The sequence below is a fragment of the Microtus pennsylvanicus genome, chromosome 5 (assembly GCF_037038515.1).
Source record: "Microtus pennsylvanicus isolate mMicPen1 chromosome 5, mMicPen1.hap1, whole genome shotgun sequence".
Taxonomy (NCBI): Eukaryota; Metazoa; Chordata; class Mammalia; order Rodentia; family Cricetidae; genus Microtus; species Microtus pennsylvanicus.
Window position 1 is genome coordinate 93,394,988 of NC_134583.1, and position 19,090 is coordinate 93,414,077.

At 43.7% G+C, this 19,090-nt stretch overlaps 1 protein-coding gene across 2 annotated transcripts; it reads right to left on the minus strand.

The window, feature by feature from the left end:
* Nucleotides 1–2,122: 2,122 nt before the first annotated feature.
* Ms4a7 (membrane spanning 4-domains A7) lies at nucleotides 2,123–18,248 on the minus strand. 2 transcript variants are annotated; one of them, XM_075973539.1, is made up of 7 exons: nucleotides 18,155–18,248; nucleotides 13,315–13,539; nucleotides 10,807–10,941; nucleotides 9,432–9,488; nucleotides 7,992–8,198; nucleotides 5,349–5,450; nucleotides 2,123–4,260 (listed from the first exon to the last, which is right to left on the minus strand). In XM_075973539.1, the coding sequence occupies exons 2-7, from the start codon at nucleotides 13,411–13,413 to the stop codon at nucleotides 4,198–4,200; spliced, it is 663 nt and encodes a 220-aa protein (XP_075829654.1). In that variant the 5' UTR covers nucleotides 13,414–13,539; nucleotides 18,155–18,248; the 3' UTR covers nucleotides 2,123–4,197. The 2 variants fall into 2 exon arrangements, with proteins under 2 accessions (XP_075829654.1, XP_075829655.1); XM_075973540.1 differs by having other exon boundaries at nucleotides 13,315–13,473; nucleotides 18,155–18,247.
* Nucleotides 18,249–19,090: the final 842 nt, after the last annotated feature.

Here is a 19,090-nt window from a genome sequence, read left to right on the forward strand (position 1 = left end):
CGGAGGGAAAGACAATAAAGGGGTGCACTGCTCTTTCGGAGGGAAAGACAATAAAGGGGTGCACTGCTCTTTCAGAGGGAAAGACAATAAAGGGGTGCACTGCTCTTTCGGAGGGAAAGACAATAAAGGGGTGCACTGCTCTTTCGGAGGGAAAGACAATAAAGGGGTGCACTGCTCTTTCGGAGGGAAAGACAATAAAGGGGTGCACTGCTCTTTCAGAGGGAAAGACAATAAAGGGGTGCACTGCTCTTTCGGAGGGAAAGACAATAAAGGGGTGCACTGCTCTTTCGGAGGGAAAGACAATAAAGGGGTGCACTGCTCTTTCGGAGGGAAAGACAATAAAGGGGTGCACTGCTCTTTCGGAGGGAAAGACAATAAAGGGGTGCACTGCTCTTTCGGAAGACTGGAGCTCAGTTCCTAGCACTGATATCTGGTGACTCATAACTGCCTAAGGGGCATCTCACACTTCTGGCCTCTGAGGCACATGCATTCATATATACGTATGTACACACATGTGGGTGCCCGCACGCGCGCACACACACACACACACACACACTCTTGTTAAAAAATGAATCCAAGAAAAAGAGATCAGTTTTCTTTGTACTCTGCTTTCTGAGTTCTCTATAGATTTTAGTTGTCTTTTTTATTGCTTTCAGGCGTGTAGGGGAATGATCTATGCTCTCACGCATTTCCATAGTTTATTTGGAAACCTTACATATTTATTTCAGTTACACATTTGTTTCTGGGGAGCAATATTGGAAGTTCTCTTTCTTGGGTGAGCAATGTTGATTTTTTTCCAATCCAGGATTGAAGTTGCTATTGCTTTTCTACATCCAATGGCTTATTCAGTCTAGTACTTAGATGAGAGAGTATACCATGATTAATTATAGTCTTCAAATTCAAATAAAAAAATAAAGCCAATATGTTGGGTCTCTAACTCAGTGGTAGAGTTCTTTCTTAGCATGTGCAAGGTCCTACATTCAATACCCATTCCTAACATATGTGAAGTCATTAGTGAGACAGGAATAAGTCATTGTCTTGCAACAGAGTCTCACTCTATACCCAAACTGAACATGAACTCAGGGCAATCCTTCTGCTTCAGCCTCTCAAACCCTGGGGTTACAGGTGTGAACCATCATGCCTGGCTAGGATCTATTATTATTTTTCATTGCTGGGAATCAAACCCAGGTCCTTGCACAGACTGTGACATTTCCAAAGTGTAGTAATAGGAGCGGCAGGGCTGCGGGGTTGAGTCCCCAAAACCCCCCAGCCGCCTGCCCTGCCCGGCTAGCTTTACCCGAAATAATTACACGGACACTGTATTCTTTTAAACACTGCTCTGGCCCATTTCTAATAATCTATGTAGCGCCCCTAGGTGCGCTTACCGGGAAGATTCTAGCCTAAGTCCATCCTGGGTCGGAGCTGGGGCATGGTGTGCGTCTTCCCTGGAGCAGGCAGCATGGCGTCTCTCTTGCGTCTGCTCCGGAGAGCGGAGCTGTGGAGTCTGACCTCACTTCCTCTTCCTCCCGGCATTCTGTTCTGTTTACTCCACCCACCTAAGGGTGGGCCTATCCAATGGGCCTAGCAGTTTCTTTATTGCTTAACCAAGGAAATCAACAGATTGATATATGACACTCCCCCATCACTTCCCCTTTTTCTGTTTAAACAAAAAAGAAAGGCTTTAACCTTAACATAGCAAAATTACATATAACAAAACAGTTATCAAGTAAAAATTACACCAGAAACATTTATACATGTAACAAAATTGACCGTAAATCTCTATCAATACAAATTATTCATACCTATATCATTTCCCCCTTTAAATGTAAAAGAACATTTATAAACAATATTTGGGAACATGGGCGCAGTTTTTTCACTCCAAACTGCTTCCTGCTGAATGGGGGCGTCGTTAATCAGATTATTTAGGGTGTAACCTGTGTGCCAGGTTTATCTCAGTTGGCAGTTGAGCAAAGCAATTTTCTGAAGATGTTCACAGCAACCCTTCAGGAGGACGTGGTCCATCATACCAAATCGGAATAGAAGAAATCCATAGAGTCTCATCCTCTGTGAAAACAAAAGAAGACTCTCTCCAAAGCATCATATCCTTAGACCCAAATTCTGAAATCGTAATACCCTTATATCCATTCTGGTTTAGCTTGGCAGCCCATGTAATGAAATGTCTCTCTGTACTTAGCTCCTTCACAGTCAAAAATTTTAAAGAAAACACAATAATACAAAGAATCCAGACTCTCTGTGAATTTTTCATCTTTACGCGGCTTATTTTTACTCTATCACTTTACTTTATTCTGTCTCTTTAAAGACTTTACCTTTTTTTTTAAAACCATTAACTTTATTCTCTATATTCTTTTTCTTCTCTCTCCCAAGCCTACGTACATTCATCCAACAGTGTGATTCGTTTAGCGGTCTGAATCTGTCCTATTGTGAATCTGCAATTTTTTACTATCCAGGAGCACTTTTTATTTACGCCTTTAAATCACTAGGTGCTTAAGAATCTAAGCTGCGACATTCCTAGGTTAACTTTTTGCTTTTTGAGCGTATATCTGTAGACCAGGCTGTCTTCGAACTCTCAGAGATCCGCCTGTCTCTGCCTCCCAGGCATTGGGATTAAAGGTGTTTGCTACTACACCTTGAACTCACAGAGATCTGTTTGTCTCTGCCTTCTAGGCACTGGGATTAAAGGCGTGTGCTACCACACCTTGAAGTCACAGACGTTTACTTTAAGAATTTTAACTTTTAGTCTGCATATATTTTTAACACACTTTAAACCATTCAGAAATTTTCTCTGTCTTTGAATCTCTCTTTACTGTATATCTCTCTGTTTCTGACCACCTGAGTCTTTAATTTACCAAGCAATATCAGTAGGACTAAAGGCGTGGCTTTGCCGGCTGGATCCAGTCCATTCCTTAGCTTTCCAGCCTCATGGCGGATATACAGGCTGCAGCCATGATTATAGCATTTCAAGGTCCCTGCCAGCCAGCAAGCTACAACAGACGACACTCAAGTCCTCTCTCAGTAGCCGGCCCTCCTACCTCAAACAGTCAGAGTTTGCCCTGGCAGGATGGCCCAGAAAGCCGGCATTTTTAAACAGCGCAGCTTCTTTCCTGCTACGGCTGAAAACCGAAAAGCATGTGTTCAGCTTTTCATCAACACCATTTAAGTGTTTCGTGGCAGGACCTCTTAATGAGCTGCATGCAGGCTTTGCAGCTGAAGCTGAGTCAGGAAGCCTCTCTTAGATGAGGCGCTTGCTTGCCTCTAGCAAGCAAAGTAGACCAGAGAAATTGTCACAATCAAGAAAACATGCTTTACTCTTTCCCAAGCTTTCTCAGGCTTTCAGTGGGTTCAGTTAGCCACACATCTGGGCGTCATTTGTAGTAATAGGAGCGGCAGGGCTGCGGGGTTGAGTCCCCAAAACCCCCCAGCCGCCTGCCCTGCCCGGCTAGCTTTACCCGAAATAATTACACGGACACTGTATTCTTTTAAACACTGCTCTGGCCCATTTCTAATAATCTATGTAGCGCCCCTAGGTGCGCTTACCGGGAAGATTCTAGCCTAAGTCCATCCTGGGTCGGAGCTGGGGCATGGTGTGCGTCTTCCCTGGAGCAGGCAGCATGGCGTCTCTCTTGCGTCTGCTCCGGAGAGCGGAGCTGTGGAGTCTGACCTCACTTCCTCTTCCTCCCGGCATTCTGTTCTGTTTACTCCACCCACCTAAGGGTGGGCCTATCCAATGGGCCTAGCAGTTTCTTTATTGCTTAACCAAGGAAATCAACAGATTGATATATGACACTCCCCCATCACCAAAGGATGTCAGATAGTCTAGGAATGCATAATGTCTAACATTTAAGCAACAGGAATGTGCAAGCAGCACAGAGAAGGAGCCGCTCCAGCTCCATGACCTCGCCAGCATCCATCACTTTAGGACTGCACACTGTCTGTGCGCTCTCTTTGGAGAAGTTATGAAGTCTGTGGTCATTTTGGAATGTTGGGCCCTAGAATCTTGCTGACCAGACTTTGAGGAAATGATTTCCAGTGGAGATGAAGTGGCTCATAATGAAAGCACGACAGGAAAGCTTTTCTTCAGAGGTTTATTTGGATCTCCCAAGGCTGAGATTTCAGGAACGTCCAGCTGTGCTCTGCCCTGAGTGCCGGCTTTCTTCCTTCTTCTGCTGTGTTTCCTACTCATGGCCTCAAAGAACTGCTTTTGACCAGTTGATCTTGTGACTCAGGCATGAAATATGTACTCTAGAAGGATAACATTTATTAATAGATTGTAACATTTTGATTTTCAGAGCAGGGTTTAAAATGTTCTCATTTATTTCCCTCAAATACAATAATATAATAGATATTATAGTAATATTTTATAGTAGTACTTTTGCAACTTTATCACAACATGTAATTGCTACAATATTAAGCAAATTTCACTTTCCATTTTTTCATCTTGTTGCTTTATAGTAACTTCGATGTTGAATCATAATTCCTTAAAATTATAACATTTTCTATTGTGTAGCATTTAGGAGAAGTGAAAACAGTTTGAAATTATAACATAAATGTCTAAGAGGAAGCAAGGGAAAGAGCAGAAAAATAAAGAAAAGAGTAACGTCTTGGTAAAATTGCATTAGCCAGGGCTTGGCCGTGGAGACAATGTCAGTGTCCACAATAAGAGCAAGGCTGGATAAACTTTCATACTTCCCCGCATAGTTTTTATAAGTTCTGGTTCATTCATGAAATTTTGTGAGCTAACTTCTAGAACCAGCTAGTTTCATCAGTGCTGCTATCATGTAGGCACTATCTTATTGTGTTGATATTTTGTTTGTGATTTAACAAATAAAATTTGCCTGAAGATCAGAGTGTGGAGCTAGCCACACTAGTTAGCCATAGAGGCCAGGCAGTGGTGGCACACACCTTTAATCCCAGTACTTGAGAGTCACATGCTTTTAATCCCAACACTAGGGAGGTGGAGACAGAGAGGGATATGGCTGGGCAGAGAGAAGAATATAAGGTGGGAGGAGACAGGAGCTCAAGGCATTCAATTTGAGGATTACTAGAGACAGGATCTTGCCCTCTTAGTCTGGGATTCAGTAGAGGTAAAAAGTCTCTGTAGTGGCTGGCTCCTTTACTTCTCTGATCTTTCAGCATTTACCATAATATCTGATTCTGGGTTCATATTTAATAAGACTAATCAGGAATGTGTTGCATCTGATCACAGATGACCATTCAGTGAACACTTATTTTCATTATTAAAGTCACTTTCCATCTGATCCTTTGAGCCTGTATCATTGCAGCTCAGAGTGGGGACACAGCAGGTGTCCCAGAGATATCAAGGTACTTACCCCAGGCTTGTTGGAATAGACTTGCTTCCACCAAAAGACAGAACTGTACGCGGCTAGCAAAAACTCCATCACAGTGAAGATGAGGATCAACGCCAGCCCACTCTGAAAAGCAGCACAGGCCTGGGTGTGACCCCACACAAAGCCTTTGGGCCCTACTGAGAGGGGGTGGGGTGTGTCGGGGAGGGTTATTGAAGCCCTCAGCAATGGAGACCAGAAGGAGCAGAAACAATGGCTTAATCCTTCTCTCTACTTTCTCATTCAGATTTCTTAGTGATCAGAAAGAGATGAGAAGGAAGAGTGACTGGCTGTCGGCTCTGCTGGTCTTCCCCATTTTGTTTGTCCTTGGTACTTTTCACTCAGCCCATTTTCAGGTGTGGATTCAGATTCACTTGCCCTGTAGGGTCTTCCCTGGGTTCCTTCAGCGCGCAACTTCATGGCTCCGATTCTGAAAATTCCTCTGATAATTGTTTCTTCATAGTCTTTCTCCCCCATACTTTCCTACGAGAGCTTATTCCATGTTTCCTGTCACTTCAGGGTCTGTGTCACTCCTATTTCTCAAAGTTGATATGATCTCTTGAGATATTTCCTCAGGTGCATCAAATCTGCCTTCACTGATCTCAGCTTTTAATCGCTAAGATTTTGACGTTTCTAGTCATGGTTTCTATTCATCAGCCCCCCCCCCCCCCGGTCCTTTTTATCATACCGTCTTTGTCTCATGTTTTGGCTTTGTCCTGGTCAGGGTTTCTGTTACAGTTATAAACACCATGACCAAAAGGGCCTTAGAGGGAAAATGGTTAATTTCAGCTTATATTGAGGGAAGTCAAGGCAGGCACTCAGGGAAGGAGCCCGGAGGCAGGAGCTGAAGCAGAGGCCACGGAGGGACATTGCTTATTGGCTTGCTCAGCCTGCTTTCTTACAGCACTCAACAGGACTGAGCATTTCCCGCAAGTTTCTCTTGTTTATCATTACACAGTTTAAGTGCATATGTGATGGTGACGGTACTAGTGTGTGTCTTCAATATGTAAGATTCTGATAAGTGGGCATTATTGCTATGTCCCTAGACAGCTACTTTACGTCTGATTTTGTAAGGATCTGAGGAATATCAGGGATACAGAAGCAGTTTTAAAATCCCTTTATTAGAAACTCCCCACCCCCCGCCCCACCCGGTGTCTGTGGAACTGTGGGTTTAGATTGCCATCTGCACTGGGTTGAGCGAGCTGAGGGCAGGGATGCGTGAAACTTCCGGGGGCACTGAGTACCATTTTCTTGTCTGACGTCACAAGTCAAATGACTTTCAATCTCTATTTCTAATACATTTGTAGGGCTGTTGGTGTGTGCAGATGAGCCTGACAACCCCAAACCCTTACCTAGGCACTAACAGTCCTCGACTCTAGCTCCTGTTTCTGTGCAGACTCCCCCAGTTTTCTGCTTTGACTTTAGAATGCTAATTAGCTTCTGCAACCTACGCCATCTTTATTTCTTTCTTCCTCCAGCTCCTTTTTATTTTCTTACAGTTTTAAGCACACACACACACACACACACACACACACACACAGTTACTTCTGTTTAGGTTAATGCTGTTTTTATTAAATATTAGTATCCCTTTGAAGTTGGTTTACTCTGCCTTGCTGCATCTTTTCTGATATTGTGGAAGTTCTTTTTGGCTCTCCGAATATAAAAGTAGCAAACAACCTGATGTACTAAAACTAATCTTAATTAAAACAACCGCCCAGTATCACAATGGGAGGACACTTCTCTCATTGCTTTACCCTGTTCATCTTGCAGAGTGACCTCCTGGGCTTTCTCATGCTCACTTCTAACCAAATAAGTCTCTGCTCTTTCACTTCCTCAAGGTCCCAGGTCAACACTTTTGCTCTACTCACATGGCCAGGCTCAGAGGGATGTGAGTCCAAAGACTTTCACACATTCTCCAAGACTCCTAAATTAGACGGACACAAGGGAATGAAAGATGTGGGCTTGGTCACTCATTGCTCCCGCTTGGAGAAGTCATGAAGGAACAATCTTCATCTTTAAAAGACTCCTTATGGTTTAGATACTACTAACCTACATTTAGAAAAATGGACTCAGCCAGGCTTGTCACTATCAACAGGTGGTCAAATTTGGGTGAAAGGTGACAAGAAAATTCTGCCCAGGAACACAGATGTTTTTCATAGGAGTCATGTCTACTGGTCAACTGCCTTCTACCCCTTCCCTCTTTGCCAGTCCTGAGCAGATGTGCACTTGAGGAAATTAAGCATGTTGTGTCTGCTCCAAGTCTGAGAATACATGTGACCAAAGGCACACATCTCTAATGGGTGGAGCTTTCCAACTCCAGACAACAACCCATAAACAGCTTCCCAAGTTCAAGTTCAACACGCATAACAAAGACTAGCATTGCCTATTGTGATTTAAAACTCTCCATTGTATTTTCTTCATCTCTTCACCTTCTTCCCCTCTTTCCACCATGCTTCCTGCATCCCTCCAACACAATCTGCTAACTTTCTGTCACACTCAGTTTTTTTTTCCCTGCCTGCCGCAAACAGTCAGACCAACAAAACCAGAGACTGCTGAAAAAGCAGAAATTACTCAAAGGGGAGAAACTGGGATTTTCCATGCCAAGATTTTTAGTCTGGAATCGCTTACCATGGCACTGACATAAGCGAGGAGACAGTTCTTGTCCTCATTCATCCAATAGTGGGATTCCGAATAAAAAAATAAGGCCAGAAATCTCTTTTCTGAACTGCAACGAGGAGAGGCAGTCCCCAGGGCTATGAGGTTCTGGGTGAGGAGGAAGAGGCCAATGGCAGCAACAACAGAGCTTGCTGCGTTGGAGGCCAGGCTGCTCAGTGCCTGGAAGAGAGATTCTGTGTTGGATTCTCATCACCAGCTTAGTGTAGGACGTTCTGTTCCCTCTGCCTTTTATACTGCAATGGTCCTTCCCAGAGTTGTTTCTAATAGAATCTGGCCTCTCATCAGGCAGTCTGTGGATGATTTGTCCTGGTATTGCTCAGCACCCTGCAGTTTTTCATATGAGGCAGTCAGAAAATGTGTCTTCAATGGGATAATGTGAGAAGTTCCTCGCAGTCTGGCTCCCTGACTCTCTATGACACTAGATGCTGAGCTGGGACTCCTTAGTCTGCTGCCAGGATCTCCACTGACTTCCCCAGAGCTCTTAGAACTTTCCTTTGAAGACCTCCTAAACTATGGTCTTTGGCATCCTCTGGAGAACCCAGGCTATACTTTTACCTCACATATTGAAGCAGCTTTAGAGAATTGTGAACACAAGCTGAAGAGCTTGGATACCCTAAAGCAGTGGCTCTCCACCTTTGTAATCCTGAGACCCTTTAATACAGACCCTACATGGTGATCAGGCCTAAGGGAAGAGAATGCACTTTCATCTGACAGCTAACAAATGTGCACCTCCTTTTTCCACCCAAGAAAGGGCAAGAAGTATTGGTGCTTGGGCTTAGTCCCTGTGGTTCTAGCTATGCCCACCCACAAACTACACAAGGAGCAGGTAGTAGCCTTGATAACACAGTAAGAGGAAGCAGTAACACTGCTGCTCCTGTGAACAGCAGCCCTTCCTACTTCCGGCCACATGCCCACCCAGGTGGGAAAGGCACATCCTGACTCCAGAAGCCACAGGGTCCGGCCAGCTATGGCTGAGAATACAAAGGTGGCTTAGGTGCTGGCACCTGCTCCTGGTGGCTGAAGCTACAGTATAAACCCATGGGTTGTGGGGTGGTTGGAGAGTTCCCAGCACTAGGTGGGGTCATAATTCTGAGCTTGGAATCAGGAAATGACTCCCATCTCAACTGTTACTGATCTCTCTGCATGTGTGACCAGGCAAGTCCCTTTGTACTCCGGATTTCAGGTTTCCTCCCGTCGTATGTGGAAAATGAACATGTTCACTCAGAAGTGACGCCCCAGGTGTGTCAGTGGGCCAGCTGAAGAATATATGCTCCCTACCCTGTTAGGAGCTTTGTTTCCCCAAACTGTGCGTTGGAGGGCTGGAACGACAACAATTAACTATGGGGTTTCAACTATTACAACCAACTAGAGACTGATGGTCTTTATACTTACAAAGGGTTTGATTGCGATTTTCCCGGAGATTATCGAGAGAGATCCAACAAAGGCAAACTGTTCAGAAAGAGAGAGAAAAGAAAGAGTTGGCCTAAGCTGCTTTCAAATGACTGGCAAAAAGCAATGGGAAACTTCTAGGGGGACAACCCTGCAGGAATGACGTGTCCATATTACTAGGGAAGCTTCATATCTTCATCTTCTCAGGAAAGTTGGGTTTATGTTATTGGGAAGCAGCAGTTGCTGCAGACAAGATACAACCAATGCCTGGCAGATACTACTAATATTGAAAGGGGAGGTTGCGACAATATGAAGACAAGGAGGACAGCAGAAGCACCTAGGAATGAGCCTCTCATGTAACAAGGGACAGAGAAATATGGAGTTGAAGCTGTTGGTGTAGATGGAATGAGTATCACCCAGAGTTTAGGAAATCAGGAAGACAAGATACGACATTAAGCCTTGCTTATGGCCACTGAGAAGGCAGTACTTGATCACAGTGGTACTAGGAGCCCAGCAAGCAGAGGTGGTGGTCTGGGAAGCTGGTACATGGATTATGCTTGTGGCATGAGTATTGTGTAGTCACAGAAAATGAGAGTCAAAAATGAACTAATAGTATATTTGCTAATGAATGTGGGCGCTGCCACCACGGTTATACAGTGAACTCCACAACAAATTGTGCTGTGGGGACAGGAACAGTCATTCTTGCACACTGTGTAGTTGTACCCATGCAGGGACCAAGGTCACTAAAATCCCTTTGTATAATTCATCTTCCAAGAATGTTCCCCTTTCCCTCAGTTTTATAAGATTCTCTGTTGAAGAGAAATGATCATTGGTAGGAGGTATACACTGGGTTTAGCTACCCTGAAATAAGATCCAGGAGGATCCTTGCCCGTGAGCCATTATCTGACAAGAAGCCCAAGAAGTCTGCAGATGTTCAGGGTTACTGCAACCAGAAGAATGCCTCTGTTTCCCATGAACAATCCTGTCATTACTTAGATAAATGTCTGCAAACTGTGGCGTCTGGTAGAGGTTCCAGGTCAGCATTGCTCACTCTACCTGAGAAGTGGATTACTTTTCTATTGGCCAGAAACCAACGGCAGCTTCAAAACCTCAAAGAGGGATGTCAATAATATTCCTCTTGTCCGATAAGAAACGTGCCGATACACCCAGTGCGTTGTCTTCTCCCTGTGTCTCCTGTTCTAATGAGACCACTCATAAGGTGCTGACTTTTGACTGGGAGAGACAGGGCATGAGACAGGAGTGTTGAGATGGCCTCCTCCTGCTTTCTTTCCTCTCGAAGAGGAAGCTATTTTTATCACTGAGTGCCTGGTGTATATTTAAGAAGCCTAAACGCCCTTGGAGACCATACTTTACTTACACACAGGGATCCAATAAATGGGTACCCGAACATCAAAGTGGTGAAGGCTGCTGGGTTGATGTGGGAAGAGTAGGAAGCTGACACAAAAATGCCCCCAAAGCTTGCAATCGTCAGGGCACACAGTATCTGGATGGTCTGCAGCAGACAAGACAGGGGGTTCAAGAACATTCTTTAAGTAGATGCAAAGGATTATTTGAGTACAAACTGACTTATAAGGAGTGTTAAATATGATTTTCCTTATTAAAAGGGGGAATATTCAAGGAACAGATAAGTCTGTTCTAAGAGAAAAATCCAAAATTTACCTGTTTTATTTTTTTTGGAAGGCTTATTGAACTCAGGAAATGATTGTGCAAAAGTCATATTACTTCAAAATTTTCTTCAGAAAACATTTCACTTTTTGTAAAGTCACTGGGAGAAGTTGTATGGACTGGAGTCCAGCCAGGTGAATACGGAGAAGTGTCAGTGTAGGCCTCGGCTTCAGCTGAGAGCCGTTGAGAGTAATGTTTCTAGCGCTGTCACTCATCCTTTTTTATGTGTCATTTGAATTTAAAAATCATGTGATTGTCACAGCACCAGATGTCAGGCTAGTTTGCATGTTTAAGGGCACCGCATTCTCAGCAGTATTCGTGACAACTGTGTTACTGACGAGGAACATGAGGGAGTTAAGTTGTACAAACCTGCACAAATGTCAAAAGACCAGGAACCTTGTTTGGCCTTTCCAGTTTGAATGAGAATCTGTACTTCGATTCAATATATTGTAATTCACACACAGACAACGTAACCCCAAAGTAAGAGATGTCATTACCACAATTCATCATTGAATACCCATGTACCAAGAAGCAGGCATGAAGTAAATGGCAGCCACTCTGTTGGACCCTTCCATCCTACATGTGCCATGTAAAGACAAGCTCCATGGCAACTGGGGTGGAGAATTACTAGAGCATGTTATCAAGGATGGGGTCCATCGAGGATGGAGATTTGTGATTAAATAGACGGGAGACATTGGAATAGAACAGAGGATCCGGGAGAGAGAACACACATGGTTTTAGCCACCTAATATTTGTCAAAGGTATTGTCTTCAACAAATGGCACTGGGGAAACTGGAAACCCACATGTCAGAGAATGAAGCTTGATCCCCATCTCTCACTTTCACGAAAATAATTCAGAATAGAGCAAATATGCCAGGGTAAAATCTGAAGCCCAGCAGCTGCTAGAGTCAAACATCAGGAACACACTTCAAGACAAAAGGATTTTATGAAAAGAAGCCCAGTAATTCAGATAACAATGGGAATAAGATTGCACGGAATGACGAAACTTCGGGCTAGCAGTGGAAACAAACACGAGAGCGAAGGGAGAGTCTGAAAATGGAAGGAAGCCATCGATGACTATAGATCCTCTGTAAAGTCCCCAAGTTAACCACTAAGAAAACCAAGGCAACCAACTAATAGGCTTGTGAACCGAATACATAATTCTCAAAAGAAGGAATAAAGATAGAGTACAAATATTTAGAGGAAACACAGCATCCTAATGACTGGTTAGAGGGATGGAAATAAAAGCTGCTTTCAGATTCCTTCTCCGTCCAGTCAGACCGGCCATCATCAGGAAAGCAAACGACCTAACGTCTGATGAGGATGCAAGGAAAGAGGAACAGCCAAACGCTGCTGGGAACGTAAACCAGTGTGGCCCCCGAGGAAATCAATGTGGTGCTTCCTCAAACAGCTGAAAGTAAATTAGAAGCAGCATATGATCCAGACACTGCCTCCCGGGTATATCCCCAAGAGAGTCAAAGTCAGCACACCACAGAGAGGCCTGCACATCCAAGCTCACTGTTACACAATAGCCAAGGCATGGGACCAGTTAGACGTCCATCAGCAGAAAAACACACCGTGGTCTTCATACACAATGTAGTTTTATTCAACCATGAAGGAGAGTAAAATAATGTCCTTTATTGTGAAATGGGTGGAATGAAGGATCGTCATACTAAATAAAATAAGACAAGCTCAGGAAGACAAATACTGTGTTTTCTCTACTATGAAAAATATACACTTGAGTATATACATATATACGTAAACATGACAATAGAAGATACTGGGGAGGGGAAGTGATCAAAGAGATGGAAGGTAAAACAATGAGAGGGAAAAGGCGAATGCCATGCTCTCTTGATGTGGGATTTCTCTCTGCTGTGATTACTGTTGATGAATAAAGAAACTGCTTTGGACCTATAGCAGGGCAGAACTTAGCTACACTAAAGGCAAATGAGAAGAAACTAACTTCTTAATTATGCAGTGTTCTGGTGAAAAAGGCACAAGTAGTTTTAATTTTTAATTATTTAATTAAATGGAAACCCTAGGGGAGTACAGTTTCTAAAACAGTTACATTTCACAGTGTGGTTAGCTTGTGGAGCCAACCGGGAATAAGTCAAGGATTCTCCCAGACCCACTATAGCTCTGTAGTCTGGACACAATCTTATTATCTCTTTGTGTTCTCCCTCTAACAAGATGGACTTACCCCAAGAACTGTGGCTTCCTTAGGCACAGCAACCAGCAGGTCATCTTCTTTCTGGTCCGTGTGTCCACCTTCCTTTCTTTTGTGAATAACGATGTCCATTGGAAGGCAGGTCCCCAAACGCTCTTGATGCCAAGCTGCAGAAGCGTGACGCTGTCGATGCTAGAAGAGGCACTGAACTCATCAGTTCCTAGGGCTGGACTGACAGACACTCACAGGCACCAGAGACTGTAGGGAGTGAAGAAGGGTGGCTTTCTATGAGAAGTGGGTACATCAGGGTGTGATGACCAGAGCCTGGCTTGCTTTCTACAAACAGAACTGGAACCGAGTTTCAGGGGGAGCATAGGAGAGCTAGCTTGCTGCCCTTCATCCATGATGAAAAAGAAACATGCTATGGGGGAAAATTGCAAACATTTCAAGGCACCCCACAATTTGGAGCTTAGTAATCCAAGCATATTTTAATCTGCAGTCCTGAGTGGACTCGCCTCATGCCCATCCCACAAGCCTCTGCTTTCAGCTCCCTTTCTCTACCTCGTGTGCCCCTGCTTCCCCTATAGTACCCCCATCACATTGGCCCTCACTCTGAAGCTGTTTATGCTGTCTAATCCCCCACTATTCATTCTCTCTCCATTAAATTACTGGGTGAGTTAGTTCCTTGGGCAGCTGAGGAGAGGTAACCTGAAATGGCCCTATCCTATAGCTACACTGATGAACATCTTGCATATTACCATAGAACCTTCATCTGGCGATAGATGGAGATAGAGACAGAGACCCACAGTGGAGCAATGGACTGAGCTCCCAAGGTCCAAATGAGGAGCAGAAGGAGGGAGAACATGAGCAAGGAAGTCAGGACTGTGAGGGGTGCACCCACCCACTGAGACAGTGGGGCTGATCTATTGAGAGCTCACCAAGGCCAGCTGGACTGGGACTGAAAAAGTATGGGATAAAACCAGACTCTCTGAACATGGCGAACAATGAGGGCTGATGAGAAGCCAAGGACAATGGCACTGGGTTTTGATCCTACTGCATGAACTTGCTTTATGGGAGCCTAGCTGTTTGGATGCTCACCTTCCTAGACCTGGATGGAGGGGGGGGGGGTGGAGGACCTTGAACTTCCCACAGGGCAGGGAACCCTGACTGCTCTTTGGACTGCAGAGGGAAGGGGAGAGGAGTGGGGAGAGGGGGAGAGAAGTACGGGGAGAGGGAGAGGAGTGGGGGAAGAGGGAGAGGAGTGGGAGGGAGGGGGAAGGAAATGAGAGGCAGGGAGGAGGCAGAAATTTTTTCAATAAAAAGAAAAAAATTACTGGGTGAGTACTTTTCTGTCTACAAAAAGAACAAGCCTAATCCAGAATTGCACCACTTTTTAAAAAACTCATGTTGAATTCCAGGCACTTGAGCACCAAAGGTCTTAATCCTTCTAAGGGTCTCACATTCTAGATGTTAAGTACATATCATATATTTGTAACTCAGAACTAAGAAGTTGAAGGTCACCAAAAGCACTTACCTGCTGCATTGCATGTGTTTAATAATACACTGTAGCAAATAGCAAATATAATTATCGTTAGTTTGTTGTGTGCCTAACTTGTGTGTACCTGGGCTGTGTCTACTGGGCTCAGGAGCTTGCAGTATTTTCCTCTGTGTGACAATAATCTCCTCTATGTGATATTGTCACCTAGCATCTTCATTCCCAATATTAACAGTTCCACTCCAGAAGAAAACAGTGCTCCTCCAGATCAACAGTACCAAAATGAACCCCAGCATCTTGTTTCTACTGGGGGAGATGGGGACAGCACTGCCATGGATGTCAAATGCTATTTGTACCTGGAGCACTGGCTGTCACTCACGAGTTCACAGTCTGTTCCTAGGAATGGCTGTGATCCTGGGGAAGTGTGTTAAAAGTGTTTCTTGGTGAGCTCCCAATAGATCAGCCCCACTGTCTCAGTGGGTGGGTGCACCCCTCATGGTCCTGACTTCCTTGCTCATGTTCTCCCTCCTTCTGCTCCTCATTGGGACCTTGGGAGCTCAGTCCAGTGCTCCAGTGTGGGTCTCTGTCTCTATCTCCATCCATCACCAGATGAAGGTTCTATGGTGATATGCAAGATATTCGTCAGTATTGCTATAGGATAGGGTCATTTCAGGTTCCCTATCCTCAGCTGCCCAAGGAACTAACTGGGGACATCACCTTGGGCTCCTGGGAGCCACTCTAGGTTCAAGTCTCTTGCCAACCCTAAGGTGGCTCCCTTAACTAAGAATTGTGCTTCCGTGCTCCCCTATCCAACCTTTCTTTATCCCAATCATCCTTTTTCCCCAAGTTCCCCCTATCCTCCCCTTCTCCCTTTTCTCTCCCCATCTCCCCTTACCCCCATCCCACCCCACCCCCAAGATCCCAATTTTCTCCCCGGCAATTTTGTCTACTTCCCTTAGCCAAGAGGATAACTATATGTTTTTCCTTGGGTTCATCTTCTTACTTAGTTTCTTTAGTTTCACCAATTGAAGACTCTGTGACCCTTATTTATGGCTAGAAACCAATTATGAGTGAGTACATCCCATGTTCATCTTTTTGGGTCTGGGTTACCTCACTCGGGATAGTGTTTTCTATTTCCATCTATTTGCATGCAAAATTCAAGAAGTGGGGCTGATTTATTGGGAGCTCATCAAGGCCAGCTGGACTGGGACTGAAAAAGCATGGGATAAAACTGGACTCTCTGAACATGGCGAACAATGAGGGCTGATGAGAAGTCAAGGACAATGGCATGGGGTTTTGATCCTACTTAATGTTCTGGCTTTGTGGGAGCCTAGCCAGTTTGGATGTTCACCTTCCTAGATATGGACGGAGAGGGGAGGACCTTGGACTTTCCAGAGGGCAGGGAACCCTGACTGCTCTTTGGACTGGAGAGGGAGGGGGAGAGGAGTGGGGGGAGGGGGAGAAGAGTGGGAGGAGGGGGAGGGAAATGGGAGGCTGGGAGGAGGCGGAAACTTTTTTTTCCTTTTTTTCAATAAAATAAAAAAAAAGAAAGACAAGAGGAAGAAATAAAAGATGATGTCAAAAAGTCTGTACCCACGAGAAATGCTGACAGCAATCTCAGAGCTTCCTCCCCCCCCAAAAGAAGTGTTTCTTTCCAGAACTGCCCCCATATTGGGAAACCTGGATTTTGATTTGAATTTTGTTGTTAAATACATCAACGCAATCACTTCCAGTCAAGCTTAATAACCAATCTCCCTGGTTCTGATTTCTTTCCTGGGTTTTCCAGGTTTCATATCCAAGAACTCTATCTTATCCATTTTTCTAAGTGCTATGTTAGGAACTGAAAGCCTGGCCGATTCTCTCTAGCCTTTCAATGTTCTGTGCCTTTATTTTCTGTTATTTTAAAATTAATTTATTTTTCTTAAGAACATAAAAATAAAGTTTGCACACGCCTTCAATCCCAGAACTTGGGAGGCAAAAGCAGGCAGATCTCTCTAAGTTAGAGGTCAGCCTGGTCTGTAAGAACTAGTTACAGGAGCGACTACAAGCCTACAGAGAAACCCTGTCTCAAAAAACCAAATAAATAAGCAAACAAATAAGGAAGGAAAGAAGTAAATAAAAAGAAAATCTTCCTCCTTTTTATGTGTGATTTTACCCAAATTATAACACTGTACAAACGGATGTTCCATGATTTCAGAACTTCTTTTTACTGATTTGTCAGTAGACATCTTTGATGAATTAGTATAAGAGCCTTAAGTATAAAAGCCAAATGCTAGATTCTGACATATGCCATATTCTGACATACGACATAGATGAACCTCAAAAGCAAAATCAATGAAGTCAGTCAGGTAGAGAATGTCAGATGCTGTGTGGTTCAACTTACAAGGTTCCCTGACTACTCAGCTTAGTGGAGAGTGGAATGGCAGCTGCCAAGGGCTCGGGAAGGACCGAGGAGCAGCTGTTTAGTGGCTATGCTTCCACTTTGTAACGATGACCAAGTTCTGGAGTTGGATGGTGGTGAGGGTGTCACAACACGGATGGCCTTGATGCCCCTGAACTGCACACTTCTGTGGTAAGAATGCTACGATTATGTAAGCAGAGTTTAACTCTGAAAATCCCAAATGAATGCACATTTCCAGATTCATTAAACCCGACACATGTTCTTGAACATTTTGGTTGTTTCCTCTTTTACTGCCATGATCAATGCTGCAAGAAACATCTGTGTACTTTGAAATATTCTATGACTTATGCTTATTTTATCTACTAAATTATATCCTTATGATAGCATGTGGAGGTTTTGTTTTACAGAATTTAAGCTATTGCATTTAAATTTGAATATGTAAAGTTATTTTAACAACAACTCTACATAATGCAAGGGTTTTTTTTTTTTGAGTTTTTTGTGTCTCCTGACTGACATCATTTCTTCCAAATCCAACAACGAAGAGGATGCTTTGTCCTTCATTATAACGAGGAGAAGTGGAAGTAGACCAGAGCTTTTGAAAAAGGTTCAAGAAAATTCCTACTATTCAGGCAAGCAACTCTGTACAATACTTTTCTGTGTTACAATATTAGGTTATAATTATAGTTTCCAAATTCAACATTTGCTTAAGCCCAGTCTTCACTGAGAACAATTTTTGTAAGAATGGGTGATAACAGTGGGGAAATGCGGGAAACTGTGGAAGGACATCCCTTCACATCTCAAGTGAAATCTAAGGGTGGTTTGCTTTTTGGCAAGTAAGGAAACAAAGGCTCCAAAAGGGCATCGGACTCACCAGTTCATGCAGGTGATGAACAGAAAGGACAGGATGCGAATCCAGCTCCCTGTCTCACCCAAGCACAATCTTCCCCAGGAGTTCTAACCCAACCGAAAGCACTTACCTGTTCTCACAGCCCTGTCTGTGTTCCTGTGCCTGCTCACTCAGATCCAGGGTTTGCTCAACCTCCCACCAGCTGTTTCCCCCAGAAGTTTCACTGTCTGCTTTCGACACTCAGGCAGTCTGTGATTTCCCCGGAATGTATTCATGATTACTCAAGATGTGAATTTGTGGTAATTACAAGCAGTTGGCAAATGAAAAACTGTTCTGCTTCCCCTTTCTGAATTTGAGGTTTGGGAAAAAAAAAACACAAAATAAAAGTTTCTCAAGAAACAAAGAACTGTGGTCCCATTGGAACTAATTCCCTGCATTTCTATGTGGGGTGAAGCAAGCACATTGGTTGCATTAAATCTGTCTTCTTATCTGCTGAATGAGATATGGATGTTAATAATTTGACTATCTGACTGTTGCAGAATTAATAAGAAAGGAAGTAAAAAGTTTATAAAAGAGAATTATCTCTAATGACAACGGTACATAAGGACTTGAGATAATTTCAAATTTTTCTTTGCGCAATCTTTCCAGACATTGAAGAAAGAAATTGAAGAAGATACCAAAAGACGGAAAGATCTCCCATGCTCGCAGATCAATAGGATTAATATTGTGAAAATGGTCATCCTACTAAAGGCAGTTTACTGATTCAGTGCAATCCCATCAAAATTCTAACACAATTCTTCATATAGAAATATAAGACAACCCAGGATAGCTATATTAGAGTACTACTCAGTGGTAAAAAAAAAATGACTTTTTGAATTTTGCCTGCAAATGGATGGAAATAGAAAACACTATCCTGAGTAAGGTAACCCAGACCCAAAAAGATGAACATGGGATGTACTCACTCATAATTGGTTTTTAGCCATAAATATAGGACATTGAGCCTATAATTCGCGAACCAAGAGAAGCTAAATAAGAAGGTGAACCCAAAGAAAAACATATAGTCATC